An 18,547-nucleotide genomic window follows, 5' to 3' on the forward strand; every position below is an offset into this window, starting at 1 on the left:
GCAGGTGTGAGAGGCATGTCGTCCCACCTGGCTTCTGGAGAGGCCAGTGATCCGGAGGGCTTTGGTGTCACAGGCTCCAAATGCAGGGCTGGCCACACCCCGGATCTTCAGCTTATATTGGATTCATCACTGTAAGCTTGATTTTAAAGTTCATTCTTAAAATTTTTATTTGGATGATAGCTGCATTTTTTAAATTTCTGCATCCTGTTGATTTTTCTGAAGTAATTTTTTTAAAATCATTTTTCAAGTTCTTAATCTTCAAGACTCCAGATCAAGAGAGGGGCTTTGGCTCAACACTGAGGGTCCACCAGCAGGGAGCAGTCTTTCCCCAGAGAGAAAGTCTCAATGTCCTAACGGCAAACTCTGAAGGGAAAGACCCAGAGGGTGCGAGACTTTCATAGTGTGAGAAATAGGAGGGGCTGGCAGAGCAGCTCAAAAACGAAGACTGGCCTCATCCGCATGCTCTCTACTCTCCAGCTGCTGTGATAAGATACTTGAAAAGGTCACCAGCCCTGACCAATCCTTGGGCCACTCCTGAATGTGCCGTGGCTCGATCCAAATCGTGCAAACGCAGCCTTAAGTCACTGGTAGAGCCGGTGGTCTTTCCTACTGTTGGCACTTAACACAGAAGAGAGGTAACAATTTCACACGCACACCACCAACAAATCGCCAACGCCTGCTGCTGTGACGACAAATGATACAAGTGGCAAAGGCTGGTCCTTCTGTCCAATAGCTTTGGAAAAATCAGCTGGAATCATTCTGCATAATTGTCCAGTGGTCTGGGAGGGGGAAGGCGTTACAGGAAGGTGCCTCGCCTGCTGCCCCCGCTCCCCTGCGGGGGGGGGTGGGGTGGGAGTGCCTGCCAGCGGGGCTCCCCCCAAGTACAGCCCAGTCACGGTGCAGCGGCCACCAGGCAGTGTGCTGGAAAATGGGACACACGGCGGGCATTTCCATCCTTGCCCTCCAACCGCCAAAGACATGAGAAGACCTCAAAGGATGTTTTACTAAACATTAGTCTCAGGAAAGTGGAGCAGCAAGTTGGCCACAGATCATCCCAGCAGCGAGGCCAGGGGACAGGCAGGGTGCAGATGGGAAGGAATGAGGTTTCCGCTTTCAGCCGGGAGGCAGCAAGGAGCCCGCCTTCCCAGGGGCCCGGCGGGGCGGGGCGGGGCGGTGCCTGTTAGGGTCACCCATCACCGCTCCCGTGGCTCGGGCACTGGGCTGCCAAAGCCAGTGTCATTTTTGAGAAAGCTGTGGCTACTTGTCCCTTGCCCTTAATAACTGAAGAGGAGCCCTGCGAGACCCCCTCTGGTGTCTGCGTAACCGTCCCCTTCCTAGGCCTCCCGAGGACACACGCTCGCTCGGTATAAAGGCTCTTGTGTTTGGTTGGCTTGTTTTCCCAAAGAGGCTGACGTTATTCTTGAGTTATTTACCCTTAAAACTGCCCAGAGATTGGGAGGTGGGGGGGGCTGATTTACAGAACGTAACAGAAATGGAGGAGCCATGTCAGGGTCAGGCAACGTCCCAGGAGAAGTTCTGTTCCTCTACTGACCCACTTTCATATGCAGACGACAGTTGATAATGGAAGCAAAAAAAAAAAAAAGCAGCAGCTGAGATGGGCAGGGGGCCGCCCCAAGTCACTGGGAAGCGGGAGAGAGCAGGACACTGAGAGCAGCCCAGAGGCAGCCGCTTCTGGTGGAGGCTGAACCCTCCTGCCCGGTGCGGTGGGAGCAGCCAGCGGCTCCTCGGATCAGAGGAGTGGCACCTGGAATCCCTCAAAATCGCAAACAAGCCGCAGCAGACCCGTTTCAATACTCACCCCCCCAGAGGCTGGGGTGCGCGAGGGCAGTGGGCTCCTGCCTGGGACCTCACAGCTCTGTCCCCGCCTCCCACGGCATCACAGTGGGGTCTGCAGCGCGCTCACCACCCAAGCGGGCAGCCTCATCGGATCATGACAAGAAAGTCGCCTTGTCTAAGGAATGCAGTTTCACAGGGTGCCACCCTTCCTCCCGGACCAAAGATCCAGTTTGGGAAATGAGACTCAGTGCCGGGCCAGGTCATCACTGAAAAAATGCTCCGTCTCCAGCCTCCTGGATGCCGCCCCCTCTCTCCAGAGCCCAGGGGGCGTGTGGTCCTTCCCGAACCACCTGCTGTCCCTGCCAGCCGGGGACTTGGTCTGGAGCCCGAGTTAGCAGACAGGGTGACGGTTTCAGCCTGGCTTCACTGGCTGCATGACCCCTCTGGACTCGAAGCTCCTACGAGATGACTTTTCCTTCCACACAGCACCGGGCGTTTATCATAGGCATCAGCAAAACAGACGTGTGACTTAAAGAACATTTGCAAAATAAAATGTGTTGTCAAGACTTGCCCACCCAACCACTTCCCCGTGTCTTGGCTCTTGCCCAACGGGCCAGTTTCCAAGTGCCTGGGGCTCAGAGCAACCCCAGCAGCCTGTGCAGCATGGGCACAACGGTGGTGGCACAGATGCCAACCGACGTGTAGGTGACGAACTTGTAAGGCACTTCGATCTCCAGTCTCCGCCTGGCCTCCTTGTTCCTGGTGACCACCTTGAACCAGGAGAACAGCACCTGCAGTGAGAGGTTCTGCACAAGCTGGCGGACCACAAGGATCAGCAGGATCCCCACCGTAAACTTGGTCAGACCCAAGACCAGCATGTCCGGGGTGAGCGGCCAGATGTGCTCAATCCCAGGCGGGGACTCCGTGGGCCTGGACACGAGCTGGAAGAAACTGTTGATCCAGAAACCTATGGTGACGCCGGCCCCGGCGGCCAGAATGGTGGTGGTGTCCGCTCGGGTGGGGCTGTAGTAGTCAGACACGGGGTAATTGTAGCACAGGAGGAATGGCACCACGAGGGCGCACACGGGGAAGAGGGGGCTGGCCGAGTCCAGGCGGTCGATGAGCGTCCAGGCGGGGTAGGTGACCACGATGAGGACCGCGGTGATCAGGACGCCGCCCAGCACGTCCTGCGGGGGAGAGAAAAGAGCGCGTGAGCCAGTGGGAGCTCCCTCTGGGCAGGTAAGATTTCGAGTCAAATACGGCTGAGTTGACATTTAAAATACAGTTTTTACATTGTTTTATTTTTTAATACATGTTTGAAAAATGTAAAGTGGTAAAACTTTGAAAACAGGGAAGAACAATCGTCGCGCTACTCGAGTTACGTATTTTCTTCCAGTTTTTCTGTTTTTTGGAAGAAACTCTGTATTTGTTTTCTCAGTGCATAGCTATGATCCCATTGTTCCTTCAATCGCCTATTATTTTTATTTGATTTTCTATGGCAAGTATGGCCAGGATCTTCACAGAGGTGGCCCCATCCTTCCTGCAGGCCGGGGAGGGGGCACGGGATTCCAGGGGAGCCGCAGTCACAGCAGCCCCCACGCTCGCCCGGCTGGGTGGCTGGAGAAGACGTTTGGGGTGCGGTGGGGCCAAAGCTCTGCCAGGCCCCGGGCGCACCGAGTGGCTCTACCACGCCTGACTTAGTCCCCCTAGAGCGTTTTCGATGGTTTTCTTCCTTCCTCCCTCTTCCTCTCCTTGCCTTTCTTCCTTAAATGTCTGTTTAAAACAGCTTTAGCTCCTTACTATCAGCCACTTTTCCCTTAGCATTCCCACTGCAAAATTTATCAGAAGATGAAGTCACGGTCACTAATGGTGCAATACGTCTAAGTCAGAATGAGGAGCTTGCTGTGGCTCTGTTACAAAGTTGCACGTGGATTATTGTGAAAGTTTATGGTTGAAATTTTTATTTTTTTATTTTTAAATATATCTTTATTGATTTCAGAGAGAGGAAAGGAGAGGGAGAGAGAGAGACAGAAACATCAACGATGAGAGAGTCACTGATCGAGCCCGCAACCCGGGCATGTGCCCTGACCGGGAATCGAACCCCGATCGCCTGGATCCTAGGTCGACGCTCAACAGCTGAGCCACGCCCGGCAAGGCAATGGTTGAAATTTTTAAACCGACCGCCGCCCCCCCCGCCGCCAAAAGTGACATCTGTAATACTTTCAGCAATAAAGATAAAAAAACAGAAACAAGAAACACTTCCCCCAGTGCAGTGATTATAATCTGGAAAACACTGAAAAGTATAAGAAAAAGCGAGGATCCTTGTTTCCACTACCCAGAGTCAACCCTGTCTGTATCTGGCATGCTGCCTTCCACTCTTTTCATACATATAAAAGAATTCTCCAGGCTTAGTCTTTTGCTTTAATAACTTCATATATTTCTCTTGCTTGTTTCCAATACAATGACATCTCAAACACGTGTGAGAATTAGACCTTGGAGAAAAATCACTGAGGCTACAGCACAGCTCAAGATGAGCGGCATCCGCCCATCCGTCCATCCGTCCGTCCGGACGAGAGGGCGCGAGTGCCCACCCCACGCTGGACACAGCGCTGGAGGGTCCAGGGTGAGGGAAACGCACGACCTGTGCCTAGGCCGAGCCTACAGCCCGGCGGAGAGACAGGCAGTTCTGTCTGTAAGAGGGAACCAGGCGAGGTGTGGACCCTGGTGGTCCTCTGCGGCTGGAGGAGCGAGCAAACAGGCAGGGACCCCGCCGACAAGGTCCTAGAACCCAGCCCACTTCATGAGGGCGACACCTGGGAGCCAAGCGAAGCCACTGAAGCGCGTCACTGGGCACCAGGGCGAGGAGACTTCCTCCAACCACCAAACCGAACGGTGAGCGGAGGAGCTGAGCCGTGTATGGAACAGGAACTGCGAAGGCCCCTGAACGCACGGAAACGCACCTCAACTCACGCATGGGAAGTGAGGAGAAATCAAAACGTCTCTTCACACAAAAATCGGACATGGATGTTTAAGCAGGTCTATTAGTAATCACCAACCCCTGGGAACGCCCACAGTGTCGGGCTGGCTGGGTGAACTGCTGGTCACACGGGGATATTTCTCAGCAATAAAAGGCAACCAACTACTGCTGCGAGCAACAGCTTGAGATCTCCAGAGAATCAGGCCGAGTGGGAAACGCCAATCTCCAGGGCTACATGCTGTACGGCTGAATTTATGTGAAATTCTCCAGAAGATGTAACTACAGTGATGGCCAGGGTCTAGGGGTGGGGGGAGTGTGGACTGCAAAGGGATAGCATGGGGGAGTTTTTTTGGGGTGATGAAACTGTTCTGTATTATGGGGGTGACTACCCGAATCTATGTGTGTTAAAATCCATAGAACTATACACCCCAAAGCCAATTCTGTTAATTTAAAAATTACATTTTAAACAAAAATTACAGAGCCAGTGGGCTCCATCTTTGCCACTGAGTAACACTGCTGAGCGTCTGCTGCTGGGTGTAAAGTGTGCTGGACCCCGAGGTCCCCAACATGCCCCCCCCCACCATGCATTAACCATAATCTGGAAGTGTGACAACGTTCTGTTGATGCAACAGGAAGGGGGGAAAGGGACTCTGTCTATTAATCATATGAACGCAAAATGGCACAACCTATATGGGGAGGAATTTGGTGATATTTTTAAAAATTACAAGTTCATCTAACCTCGGACCCTCAATCTCACTCTGGGCCCGACCCCAGAGCCACGCCTGCCCACGTCTGGAACGGGGCATTTACAAGCTGTGCGCTCCAGTTTGCTGGTAACGGCAGGAGGCCGGGAACACGCACCGTTCCACCTGCGGGACCCCTTCCGTCCGCCCGCGGCGCTCGCACGAGGGAGCCCCGCGGGAAGCTGCGGACACTCAGGAAGCAGACGCACACAGCGCATCGCCCGCTCCGTGTAAGGCGGTGGGGGTGGGCAGTAGATACATTCTACCCCACGCGGGGCCCAGGGCTGGGACGGAGGCTTTTCTTAGGCCACCGTGATGTGCCCTTTGAATTTCACGTCATGTAAACAGGTTGCCTCTGTGAAGTGCTCAGTGAGATAAAATTCAGTCAGTCTCTCCTTCTGCAAATAGGACCTGCCTCTGAATTCCCAGGAGACTGGGGATCCCCGGGAGCCCAGCAGTGCCCTCTGCGGGTAGCTGGAAATGATAAATGTGAGGAGGGCCTACCGACACATCACCTGCTAAGGACCTAAGGCATCTTGTCTGTGCGTTTTAAAGAAATATGCATTTTGAGGGAAGGGACAAAACCAGGCACCCTGAGCTCAACACCCCAAACAGCCTGTCCTCTCTCTGCCCCTCAGGTCGCCTCCTGGCAGCCTCACTGGGCCTCACATGTGAGTCCTAAGGAAGCCTCCATCTGGGTAACACAGAGCTAGAGAATGCTGCTTTGAAACCACGCTGGCAAAGGGCCCTCCAAAGGGAAGAACCCATTCTTTCTCGAACCCTAGGCCACAGTACCCACGGGGGCGCTTTCCGATACTACTTGGCGGGACACGGGCAGAGCACGTGTATCACCCACTATGGCCCTTGAATCAGTCACGGGCACAGATCTGTCCCGCCTGGCAGGACACCTGGGGAGATGCTAGCGACGTGCAGGACAGTGGGAAAGGGGGCTGTCGCCCGGCGGGACCATAGTACCAAGAGCCGCGGCAGCCTCTCCTAGACCAGAGGGTGGGGCAGTCACTGCCCAGGTCAGGGAGCTGCTGGGCCCGCAGGGAGGTGGGTAAGACCCAGGTGCCCAGGGTCACAGTCTGGGTGAGAGCAAGGGAGCCAGCGAAGCCATCCTGACACGGGGCGTGGGACAGAGTAGCACTGGCTCTAGGGGCTCGGACGGGGTCACATGAGACTCCCTTGGAAAACTCCAGAAAAATCTTGTGGGGGCGTTTCTACTGGGAATGGGGGTAAAACAGTTTCGCCGCTGGCTAGAGGTTCCGAGTGGTCCTCAGGCGCTCAGGGGAATTCTACCACGGTACATGTTCCTGTGGGGGCACCCCAGGCTCCCTGGTCACAGAAGCTGGGAGTCCTGGTGCCCATATCCGACTGGCCCCTCCTCTCCGCACCAGTACCCGCCAGTATGCTCCAGACTCCTCCTTCATTCACATGCTCCGCTCCTGCCATCAGAGTTCAAATCTTCATTACGCCTCCTGCCCGCCATTCTCCTGCCCCGGGCGCCCCTGGCTGCCTTCCCGCTGGCCGTTTCCATAGCAAACATTCCCACGCTTGCTTGACTGGGCACTGGAATCACCGAGGAAGGGCTGAAAGTGCAGCTTCCCGGGCAGTGCCCTCCATTCGGATCTGCAGTGCGGCCCAGGAGTCTGCATTCTAACACCCCGGGGCAACGCTGATGCAGCGAGTCTCAACGGGAAACGCCAAGGAACAGCCTGGGGAGCAAGGGTCAGAGCCCGGCCGCCGTGGGCTGAACGAAGCCGTCATTCCAGGGTGCTCTCTCACCACCTTCCAACTTGAACTCTCCCCTCCAGCCACGTGGGTCTGCCCGCTTTGCCTAAACGTGCCCGGTGCGTGTGCGCGCAGCTCGCCCGCCGCCTGTCGGGGCCTCGCCAGTCCCCCGAGGCTCAGCTCCACTCTCCTTCCTTTCCAGCAGCCTCAGGAATCACGGCGGCTGCAACAGCCGCTCCCTGAGCTGAACGCGAGGGCACCCGCTCAGTGCCACTCGGGGCCTGTGCAGGGCCCACGCCCAGGCCTTCCCGAGGGGATTCTGAGGCTCCAGCAGTGCGGCCAGTTCTCCTGCAGGTCTGCACAGCTCCCCCAGTGCCCTGCCCAGGGCCCAGCGGGGGACAGACATCCAGTCCCGGCGACTGGAGAGTCTAACGCCTCTCACCCCGCATACCCAGAGTGTTTAACACGCACTGTTTCCACACACGGAAGAAAACCTGCCTCCTTCCCTGTCTTCCTTTGTAACTGCAGGTATCAAATGCCCAGGCGCCTGGCTGGAATATTCTTTCCTACGGATTCTGTTCGTCAGTGCGCCAGGAGGCGAGACTATTTTGGTCCATAGGCCCAGCACTTGAGGCAAAAGTAATTGTGGTCAACGTGGCTGCTGGTGTAGGGCTTTTCTTCTAGCCACACGGTTGGACTTTTAGCCATAAAAGGCGGTAAAACGACATTTAGGTATTTTTGTAAGGAAAATACTTGAACCATCGCGCATGAGACTTCTAATTTGGGGCTCTACGTTTCTAATAACAGACTATGCTAAAAGGCTTCTAAAAATAACAACTGGCGTGCTTGAAGCTTCTCGAACAACTTTTTACATGAATTTTTTTTCAAGCTACTAATTTCACAGAAACTATAAAAACTCACAAATCTCCAACTCAGGTCTGCTGTCTGGTTTCTGGCAGATCTGAAATCAGGAGCTATCTCTGGAACTGCACGCCGGTCACGTGTTTGGCACAGTGCACCAAAAATTAGATAAAAATACATGCTGCTTTCTTATCTCCTGATGTAGCAGGAATATTTTCCATTTGAAAAGATACATTTCTGCAAGCTTGGGGTTTTTTTGTTTGTTTGTTTTGAAGTAACCAACCATAAATGAGATATGGAGAATTCAAACTTTACATAAAGAATACAGTTATGGTACTTGGTTGCATGCATGGGTGAGATATCAAAAGGAAACAAGCTAAAATGTTGAGTACTTTTTTCTGCTTGGATGTTACAGGTTAGTCCACGCTTTGCAGTATTCCCTCAGTTTTCTACAGCCAACACCTACAGGTTTTATTATAATAAAAATGTAATCAAGAAAAGAAATCAGGATGCTCAAGTCAGAATGTTTCAAGAGAGACAAAAACACAAGCACGTAGGATACATTGCCAGCATTCCCTACAGATCACACTGTTTGAAATATAGTCAATCTTTAATTCAATTTACCATCCAAGGTTTAAACAAAGACTTTTAAATTATTTGAAAAGAAAATCATTGCCCGAAACTAATATTTTCTAAAGATAAATGCACAAAGATCTATATCCCTTTGACTTTTGTACCTCCTGTAGTTTCAGTTTTAAAACTTAGTATTCAGATACAAGCTTGGGCTTTGTTATATCTCATTACAGAAAACAACTATATAGACAAAGGTGTTCAGGAAGGAATGTTAACAGAGCCATCCCAAGCGTCAGAACAAATATATATAAACACATGCAAGAGTCGTCTTATTCTTGCCAAACAGAAACATTGCTTTTGGTAAACATCTCTAGATATCTCGACAGCAGGCCCTAACCCTGAGAACTCCGGCCTTTGTGAATTCTGACCCTACATCACATTCCCATATGCAGTTTACAGCGACAAATTTACATTCTGTCTTCAAACATCTTCCCTGAAGAATGCTTTTGAGCCAGACCAACACAAGATTAGCTAACTAGAAAGAAGGGTCCGAACCAGCCCATTCATTCAATTGTTAGGAAAGAATGCATTCAGATCCTGGAACTATTTATGCTGAAAACTCTATGATTCTGGCACCTTCCCCTCGGCTGGGTCCCCTGCTGAGAACGTGACGGCCCTCACTGCCCTTGGCTGCCTTTACAGAGCCAGCTGAAGCCAGGAGCGGAGTAAAAGACAAGACCCACTTCTTTGTAGATGCAGAGAAAGCTCTGAATGCGAGCAGACCCTGCCATTAAATCAATAAAAAAAAACACTGCCCCCAAAACACTATGATTACTCTAGGAAATAATGTGAAGTTACAGACCAGCGTTTCCGAGCTCACACACTCGGATCTCTTTTCCATGCCAGCTCGCAATTAATTGAATTTCTGAGTAATGCAGATGAGGTTCAATAGAAGCCAAATGGCAAGGGGGGCGCATTGTTCATAAATATGAATGATTGCAGAGAGAAACCTACGCGTCATGTGATTAGCATATGTATGGGGGAGGAAGAGTGAATGCCCCTGTCCAGAAATATTAATTTCCTATTGAAACGCAGTGGTGTCCACAGGCACCAGTCAGAGGCAGGAAGCACATCTACCTTGTCACTGAGGGGAGCACGAGCAGTCGCGTCTCTTGATATTCGTGGCTATGGGGGGGGCTCGGACCCTGATGCCCCTCCCTTCTGAGTCACCTCAGATATCTGAGCACAAATCTAGGGCTCAGGATCCCTGGGCACGGCATCCTATAGTGGTAACGAGGCAGCTTTGAAAAAGACTTTTTGAAAACTCACTGAAGCTCCAGAGTAACTATATGAATCAGAAAAAAATACGCCAGCATCCACCTGCAATTTGAGAATAAATGACTGCCTGGAACCTGAGCATATTTAAGCCTTCGTTAAAAATTATGGTGATGTGCCCTGGCCCAAAGGCTCAGGTGGTTGGAGCACCATCCCATACACCAAAAGGTTGTGGGTTCGATTCCTGGGCAGGGCACATACCTAGGTTGTGGGTTGGATCCCCGGTCGGGGGCCTACGGGGAGGCAACCGATCGATGTTTGTCTCTCACGTCAATGTTTCTCTCCCCCTTCCTCTCTCTCTAAAAATCATTTAAAAAATATACCCTCAGGTGAGGATTTTTAAAAATTAGGTTTTCTACAAGTGTGTTAAGACAAATTATATGAAACTCGGATATAAGGCAAAAAACAATTTCAATGTCATATGGGGGCAAAGGCCACCCAAGGATCACAGGAGGGAAAGCACTTTGTTCCACTCACTGTTTACGACTGACGGTCTCAGACGCAGTGAAGTGAGAGCTGGTAGGTTTTTGTTTGGTAGAGATGCACATAACTTCTGTTCAGTGGAAATGATAACCCCAAAGGTTACACTTTATAGGACAGTTTTGTATATAACCCAGCAATCTTAATGTAATATTTATTCATTAAATTGTCTGTAAATATTTAGTTCTTCTTAACGTCTCATTGGTTCCTCCACTAATTAATGAGTAAAATCTCTGACACCTATTCATGTTACATTTGGGCAAGAGTTCTGATTTTCTGATTTACCACTTAAAGATTATACTCTAGCAAGTAGGTAATCATTTCAATGTTCATTCATATGACTATCTTGAATGACTGAATCATATTCCATATAATAATTACCATTTTTATCTTTTCTTTTGTATATTCTAATGGGACTGGTGTGCTAAAAAAGTAAATAAAGCAGGTAGTTATGTTTTGTTGTGTGTGTGTTTTTTTAAATATATCTTTATTGATTTCAGAGAGAGGAAAGGAGAGGGAGAGAGAGAAACATCAATGATGAGAGAGTCACTGATCGAGCCCGCAACCCGGGCATGTGCCCTGACCAGGAATCGAACCCCGATCGCCTGGATCCTAGGTGGACGCTCAACCGCTGAGCCACGCCCGGCCGGGCATGCTTCTTAATGTGATGATGTAATAAGGTATTATCCCATGCTTTTATAGTATCAACTAGAAAGATATTCAGCTATGCTGTATATTTCTAAACTCTACTCCATATACAGCCTGATTTAGGAAATAATCACTTGCTCACCTTGGCTTCACAGAAACCTTACAAGTTCAAACAGCAGAGCTTCGTGAAACAGACGAAATTCCCCACCCACGCTTCACAGTAACACGGACAGCTCTAGCTATGACGAATCTCAGGGCTCGGCAGGCCCCGGGGATTGTGGCATCAGCTCAAACAAGCTGCCAGGCAGGTTACAACATCCTCTGTGACACCTGCTAAGCAGCCTGCAGGAATGACAAGCAGAGGGAAGGGCAATCTGCGAGGAGACACAACAGGCACCGTCAGACATTTCAGCGATTTTTCTCAGGTCTGGGTGGGCAATCAGGCCTTTGCGCAACCAGAGAGGAGAGGAGGGTCATGTTCGATGGGCTGTGGTTGTGGAACAGGCCCGTGCAGGCTGAAGTTTAACAGGCCTTGTCCTGTATCCGCTGGGATGCGAATGGGTGCAGATGGTCCCCATGCTCTGAAAACTGAACCTGGCACTAGAATCTGCAGGAAGCTTGTTGAAATGCAGGTTTCGATTCAGCAGGTCCCAGGGGGCCTGAGAGTCTGCATGTCTAACCAGCTCCCAGGTGACACTGAGGCTTTGGTCAGGGGACTCCGTCGGGAATGGCAAAGACCATCTCCCATCGCTGAACTGCAGAGCCAACTCAGGCTCTTCATGCTGAACGTGGCGGGTTTGAGCTTCCCGGGTGCGTTTTTGAAACACATTAAAATAATAAAAACTGAATGCCAGTGAAAGACAACTTACTAACACTTGTAGGATGCAACTAAACATATTTTTAGGGGGAGATGCAGAGCCTTGAGTGATATATTGGAAAGAAGGGTTATAAATCAGTGGTTAAGAATCTACTTCAAATACATTGGCAAGATAACAGCAAACTAATTCTGAAAGAAGTAGAACAACAAAGGACAAAAATTAATACATGTGCAGTAGAGAAAATTCACAAAATCAAAACCTGGCTCTGTGAAAAGACAAGTAATATTGATAAACCCCTATAAAACTGATCAAAAACAGAGGCAGACTCAGGAATGAAGAGAGATTGTTCCAGACCCTACAAAGATAATAGACTATTGTAAACAACATTATGGCAACTGATTTGACAACTGAGATAAGATGGACAAATTCCTAGAAAAACACAACTTATACTGATAAAGGAGAAAACAAAATCTGGATAGTCATATATATATATATACACACACACACACACACACATATAATGGATAGATATGACAGCAAAGACATTTGAAGAACAAAATTGGAGAACTTTCACCACCTGACACCAAGACTTACAAAGCTCCAGTAAATAAGAGATGGGTGCTGGCATGCAGACAGACTAATAAACTAATGGGAAAGAGCAGAGAGTGTATATATAGGGAGAGTATAAATAGTCACTTGGTTTATGATAAGTTGATGCTTCCATAAATGCAAAGAGGATCGTCCTTCTAACAAACAGGGCCGAGTACATTGGGTACTCCTATACAACAAAAATGAGTCGCAAAATCAATTCCAAGTAAATTGTAGATCTAAATAAGAAAAGCAAAATTATACAGCTTCTCAAACATGAGAGAATATCATCATGACGTTGTGGTAGGCAAAAGTATCTTAAACAGGACACCAAAAGTTGCAAACATAGGTAAAAAATGATAATTGGATTATGTTAAAATTAAGAACTTCTGTTCACCTGAAGAGACCACTGGAAGAGTAATAAGGCAAGTCACAAAATGGGAAAAGAAATTCGAAATACATATATCTGACCAGTGACTCACCAACAAACCAATCAAGAAAACACAAGCAGTCCAATAAAAAATTGCCAAAAGACAAACAGGCACCCCACTAAAAAGATATATAAGTGGCCAATAAACATATGAAAAGGGGCTGACATTCATCAGAGAAATCAATGTAAAAGCACAAGGAGATATTGCGATATACCCGCTAGAATAGCTAAAATGACAGTGATGGACACTGGCCAGGGCTGCAAGGATGTGGAGAACTGGGAATCTCATGTCCTACTGGTAGGAGCGTAAATTGGTACAATTCTTCAGAAAACACAACGGTATATCCTTAAAGGTGAATGGTGCTTATGACCCAGCAATTTCACTTCCACATTCACACTCAACAGTAACACGTACATATCTGCTCTAAAAGGCACATAAAAGAAAGTTCGGGGGAAGCATCATTTATAAGCCTCCAACTGGAAACCACCCAAACATCTGTCAGTAATAGGAGTTAATAAAGTATGATACGGTCATATAATTTAACACTATACAAGAATAGAAATGAGTGAAAACTATATACAACCACATGGTGACCATCACAAACGAAACAGTAAGGAAAGGAAGCCAAATGCAGAAGAACGCATACTGTGTGATCCCATGAATGTCCAGCCCAACTAGGAATGGTGCCAGGGACCTGGGGAGTGGGTGCCTTGGGGGGAATGCAGAGCAGCGGGCAGGAGGGGTCTTCTGAGGCGCTGGTAGAGCTGTGTTTACAGTAACCTGGGTGGTTGTTACTTGGGTGTACTAGAGCAAATTAAGCTTGAAACATGGCTGGAGGCAAAAATGACAAAACTGAAGCTGTGCAAGTTCGGAGTCTTCTACAGAGTAGGAAAATGCAATGATGTCAACGTAGAAAGGATACCACTGGGGCTCTGCCTGCCCTCTCCTTCTGATGACAGACCCGATTTACTTTGGAGAACTGCATTGCGCCTCCCACATACCATCTCACGCTAACCCTAACCCTGGCTTACGCAGGCTGGCTCCTGACCCAAGGTCCAGTCACAGTCCCCGGCACCCCTTGGAGAGCGCTGGGTGCAGCAATGGGCTCCTAGCCCAGGTCAGGACAACTAAGTACCTTCCCTGAAATTCATCCCATTGGAATCCTTTCAGGAGTGAAACAAAGAATTTAAGGCCAGACCTCCCTGGGTCTAGTCTCGGAGAGAAGGCAGCTCCAAAGCGTGGATCCATCACATGGAGAAAAGCCCTTCCTGAGGCTCAGTTGTTTGGCCCCATCTATGTTGGATTCCAGGAGCTACCCAGTCTTTCCAAGATATTCTACCCTGTCCCCTCCCTCACAGCTGGCTGCAATTGGTTTACTCTTCAAACCAAGAGAACATGAGATTATACACCGAAAAATCATTTCTGTAAATCGGTTAGGATGCCTTTCACTATGAGAAATATAAGACTCCAATAAAAATCAGCTTGAGCTATAAGGAACTTTGACCTTGAACAGTGAGCCTAGGGAAGGGCGGCTGCAGGTGCGGTAGATACAGCAGCTCAAGAGTGTCATCAAGGCCCCCATGTTTTATCTCCGTGTTTGCCACGAACAGTGCTGACTTCTCTCAAGGGTAGGTTCCCCTGGGGGCCCCAGATGGCTGCTGCTCACAGTTGGGACTATCTGTGCCATGATTCCTACCCAGCAGGTGATGGAGAAACTTCTCCACGCAGGGACCAGCATAATCAGATTGGAAATAATATCCTGGCAGTGGTGTGAGAACAGCTCTAAGACATCTTTAAGAGCCAGAATTAATCCGGCTTGGTGACTTCCTGGCTGGTGGAGTGTGGGAAGGGAGGAGCCAGGGGGATGCCCAAGTTCCTTATTAGGCGTCTTGGTAGGTAGAGGCAAGGCCAGGACTGGTTTGGCAGGATGGTGACAGTGCGAGCAGGTTCGAAGGGTCCCCACGCTGCACTGGGAACAGCCAGGAGCTGACTGGAGCCTGTCCAAAGCCCTGACATCACAGCAAGCCTTTAGCCCCTGACAAGGGGTGATTTAATGGCTGAGCTAAGCTCTCCGTGACCTGCCCTTCCCCTCCGTGCACAGAGAACCGTGTATATAAAACAGGCACGCCTGGGGACACGCTGTGGCACCCTAGCTGTGCGGGGTTAGCACAGTTGATGTGGACAGGAGGGGCAGCGGCCGTCTCTCCCTTCCTCCACCTTCCCACTCGGGTTTTGTTCAGGAACACACCCACGTCCCACTTTAAAGGGTAATTAGCCTAATCAATGGCTCTCAGCCCTGGCTGCCCATTAAAACCAACCGAGGAGCTTTGGAAAAACACCAGTGCCCAGGGCACTCATATATATACGGCTGTGGTAAAAAACACATAACATAAAATTGACCATCATAACCATTTTTAAGCATACAGTGCAGCGGCATTAGTGCACTCACACTGGTGTGCAAGCATCACCACCATCCATTTCCAAAACTAAAACTCTATACCCATTAAATAACTCCCCACTGCCCCCTCCCTCCACCCTGGGCAACCACCATTCTCTTTCTGTCTCTATGCTTTTGTCTAAGGATCTCATGTAAATGGGATCATACAATATCTGTCCTTTTGTGACCAGTTAGCTCACTTAGCATTATGCCTTCAAGGCTCGTCCATGTTGTAGCATGTGTCAGAATTTCCCTCCTTTTCAAGGCTGAATAATATTCCATTGTATGGACGTACCACATGTTCTTCACCCAGTCACCTGTCAATGGACGCCTGGGTTGCTTCCACTTTTTGACTACTGTGAATAATACTGCACTACGAACATGAGTGTCCAAAGAGTTCCAGATACTTTTTAAAGTTTCCCTTAGGGTCTGAATATGCAGACAAGGTTGAGAACCACTAGTGCAGAGCAGTCCCCCAAGACTGAGGGGGCCGGGAGAGGCGTGTTCCTTCAGTAGGCCCAATCCAGCCACTACGTTTAGAGTACTTGTCTTATACAGTAATCAGACCGTAAACATCTGTCTCCATCAACAAACCTGAAGGCTCAGGAGGGTAGGGTAGGTTTTGTTTCCTCAATAGCTCCCAGATGTAGCCCAAGCCTGCCAATTGGCAGGAACTTTTAAGTTATTGGTGACTAAAGAAGGCTACCAACCCACCATTTAACTCTATCCTACTATTAAAACCAACTGCTCCCTTCTGCTACTAGAAATCAGGTACCACTGAACCCTGAGCCATGCCTCTGGCCCTGAGTGGGGCCTGGGCCCGAGTCAGGGCCTAAGATCTTTATGAAATAAAATCACACGTGTGACAGGATGGTGGTGGGAGGACCAGCTGCTATGGCCCCTTGCTCTGGTTTCTTCTAGGTCAGATGCTCCAAAAAGAGTGGCTGTACACCCCTCCCTTTCATCTGAATGAAACGCCTAAATGATCTTCCCCCCAAATCTCTGCTTCCCCATCCCCATAACCCACTTTAAAAGGCAGAGAAAGTCACGCTGCTGTATTTTTACTGAGGGGGGTTTTCTGTACTCCATTCCCATCTGCAACTCCACATCCATGTATTTCCTTTGTTGGTGTTTTTAAACCCTCACCTGAGGATATTTTTTCCACTGCTTTTCAGAGAGAGTGGAAGGGGGGAGAGAGAAATAAAGGGAGACAGAAACATCGATGAGAGAGAGACACGGCATTGGTCGCCTCCCGCATGTGCCCTGACGGGGGCTGTGCCCTTGGCCGGAACCTAACGTGGACCCTCCAGGCCGCAGGCTGACGCTCTAACCACTGAGCAAAACCGGCCAGGGCTGCTTTGGATTTCATGTTAGCCTCAGTTCCCAAGATCATTTTTTTTTTTTTAAATATATCTTTATTGATTTCAGAGAGAGGAAAGGAGAGGGAGAGAGAGAGAAACATCAATGATGAGAGAGTCATTGATCGGCTGCAGCCCGCAACCCGGGCATGTGCCCTGACCAGGAATCGAACCCTGATCGCCTGGATCCTAGGTCGATGCTTAACCACTGAGCCATGCCCGGCCGGGCCCCAAGATCATTTCTTATTAAAGCCCATGGAAATTAAGAGGTAGGTGCAGATAAAAGAAGTACCCAAAACACCCGAGAAAGCTCTGCTTTGCTCCACGGTTGAGTCTGTGGGCGTCGTCGGAGGGAACTGCTTCGTAAAGGGGAGCAGTGGGGCAGCAAATTGAGAGCGCTCTCCCCCACCTTGTCTTAGAAGCTGCCAGATGCACTGGGCACCTCCGGCCTAGGGCCGTACGCGAGGAAGCGAGCCCATGATTCCGGGCTCTTCTGACCTGGCAGGGCCCTTGCCTGCACCGGCAGCTGAGGCCCCGAAATTCAGGCCTCTCTCTGAGGACCAGGTGAGGAACTGCGCCCACTCATCGCACCCCTGACCCTGGGCGTGTTCCCTGCACTGCTTGCTTCAGCAGCAGTCAGCCAGCATGAAAACAAATGACGCAAGTCTCTGTCACTGTTCCAGTCAATCTTCAAAGTCACAAGGATCTAGCCCAACTCAGCCTCCTTGATATTATCTTAATAAGTCATTACCATTATTACATATGTGCCATAAAATAATAATTACTTAACTCACTGGCCTAATGGAAAATGTAATTACACATGCAAATCGCTTTATAAAAATACCGTGTGAAGAACACACTGGCACAGCAGCCAAAATACTACCCAGACGGTCACCCCAAGATCCAACCGCAGAGTCTTACCAGGACCGTGTGCATCCCCGTGTAGAGTCTGCTGAGACACACCAGCGTGGAGAACACCACGGCCATCAGCAGCCCCAGAGCGAAGGGATACTGCAGGGAAGAAAGGAAACGGGACGTCAGCGTGTGTGTGTGTGTGTGTGTGTGTGTGTGTGTTCTCTCTCTCTCTCTCTCTCTCTCTCTCTCTCTCTCTCTCTCTCTCTCTCGATGCCTTAGAAGAGGCCAGGACTCCCGATCCAGTAACCGCCCTAGGCCAGCAACCTGGGAGACCTGAGGGAAGAAAGGGGAGGGTGCCCGGAATATAGTGCTGGGGGGAAGTTTCACAACACAAGACACAGCCGAGCGTGGCCTTAAGACCTGCGTCCACGGCTATTGTGCCGGCTGCTGCGATGGAGGAGCTAGTTATTTTTCTCCACCTGTTCTTAGGGTGAGACCTGTGAAGTGTGCGGTGCTGAGCAAGGGCCAGCTAGACGGACAGCACTGGGGTGGGGAAGTCCGGTCACCTACTGACACGAGCTGCGGTGACAAAGCTCGGCAGCAACTGGCCCACGCTAAGAATGGGCATGTTTATGTCTAGATGTCAAGGCAGAACCCAGACTTTACTAAATCTCAACGTTTGCTGGTGGGACAGCAGACCGAGGAACGGGGCTAGTGCCGAATCATATGAGGAACGTACGAATAGCCTGCTTATGAACTAGACATGGAGATATAATCCGCCAGGACTCGTGTCTGGTCTTTCCCAGAGAAGAATAAAGAACTGCCTGTGTTGTGCGAAGCACTTGATATTCAGAATCTCATTTAACCTTCACCTAACCTATGAGATAGAGTTTCCTCATTTGTAGAACGTGG

The 18,547-nt window shown here is 49.8% G+C and overlaps 1 protein-coding gene across 1 annotated transcript in view; it reads right to left on the reverse strand.

Annotated features, from left to right (window-relative positions):
- Positions 1-2,043: 2,043 nt before the first annotated feature.
- The window catches only part of SGPP2 (sphingosine-1-phosphate phosphatase 2), a 72,942-nt gene continuing 56,438 nt past the window's right edge, over positions 2,044-18,547 (reverse strand). The window contains exons 4-5 of the mRNA XM_087819369.1: positions 17,702-17,791; positions 2,044-2,984 (exon numbers count right to left, since the gene is read on the reverse strand). Coding sequence (XP_087675495.1) covers positions 2,433-2,984; positions 17,702-17,791 — 642 coding nt within the window. The 3' untranslated portion in view covers positions 2,044-2,432. The remainder of the gene's footprint in view (positions 2,985-17,701; positions 17,792-18,547) is intronic.

The sequence above is a fragment of the Miniopterus natalensis genome, chromosome 8 (genome assembly GCF_054644295.1).
Source record: "Miniopterus natalensis isolate mMinNat1 chromosome 8, mMinNat1.hap1, whole genome shotgun sequence".
Lineage (NCBI taxonomy): Eukaryota > Metazoa > Chordata > Mammalia > Chiroptera > Miniopteridae > Miniopterus > Miniopterus natalensis.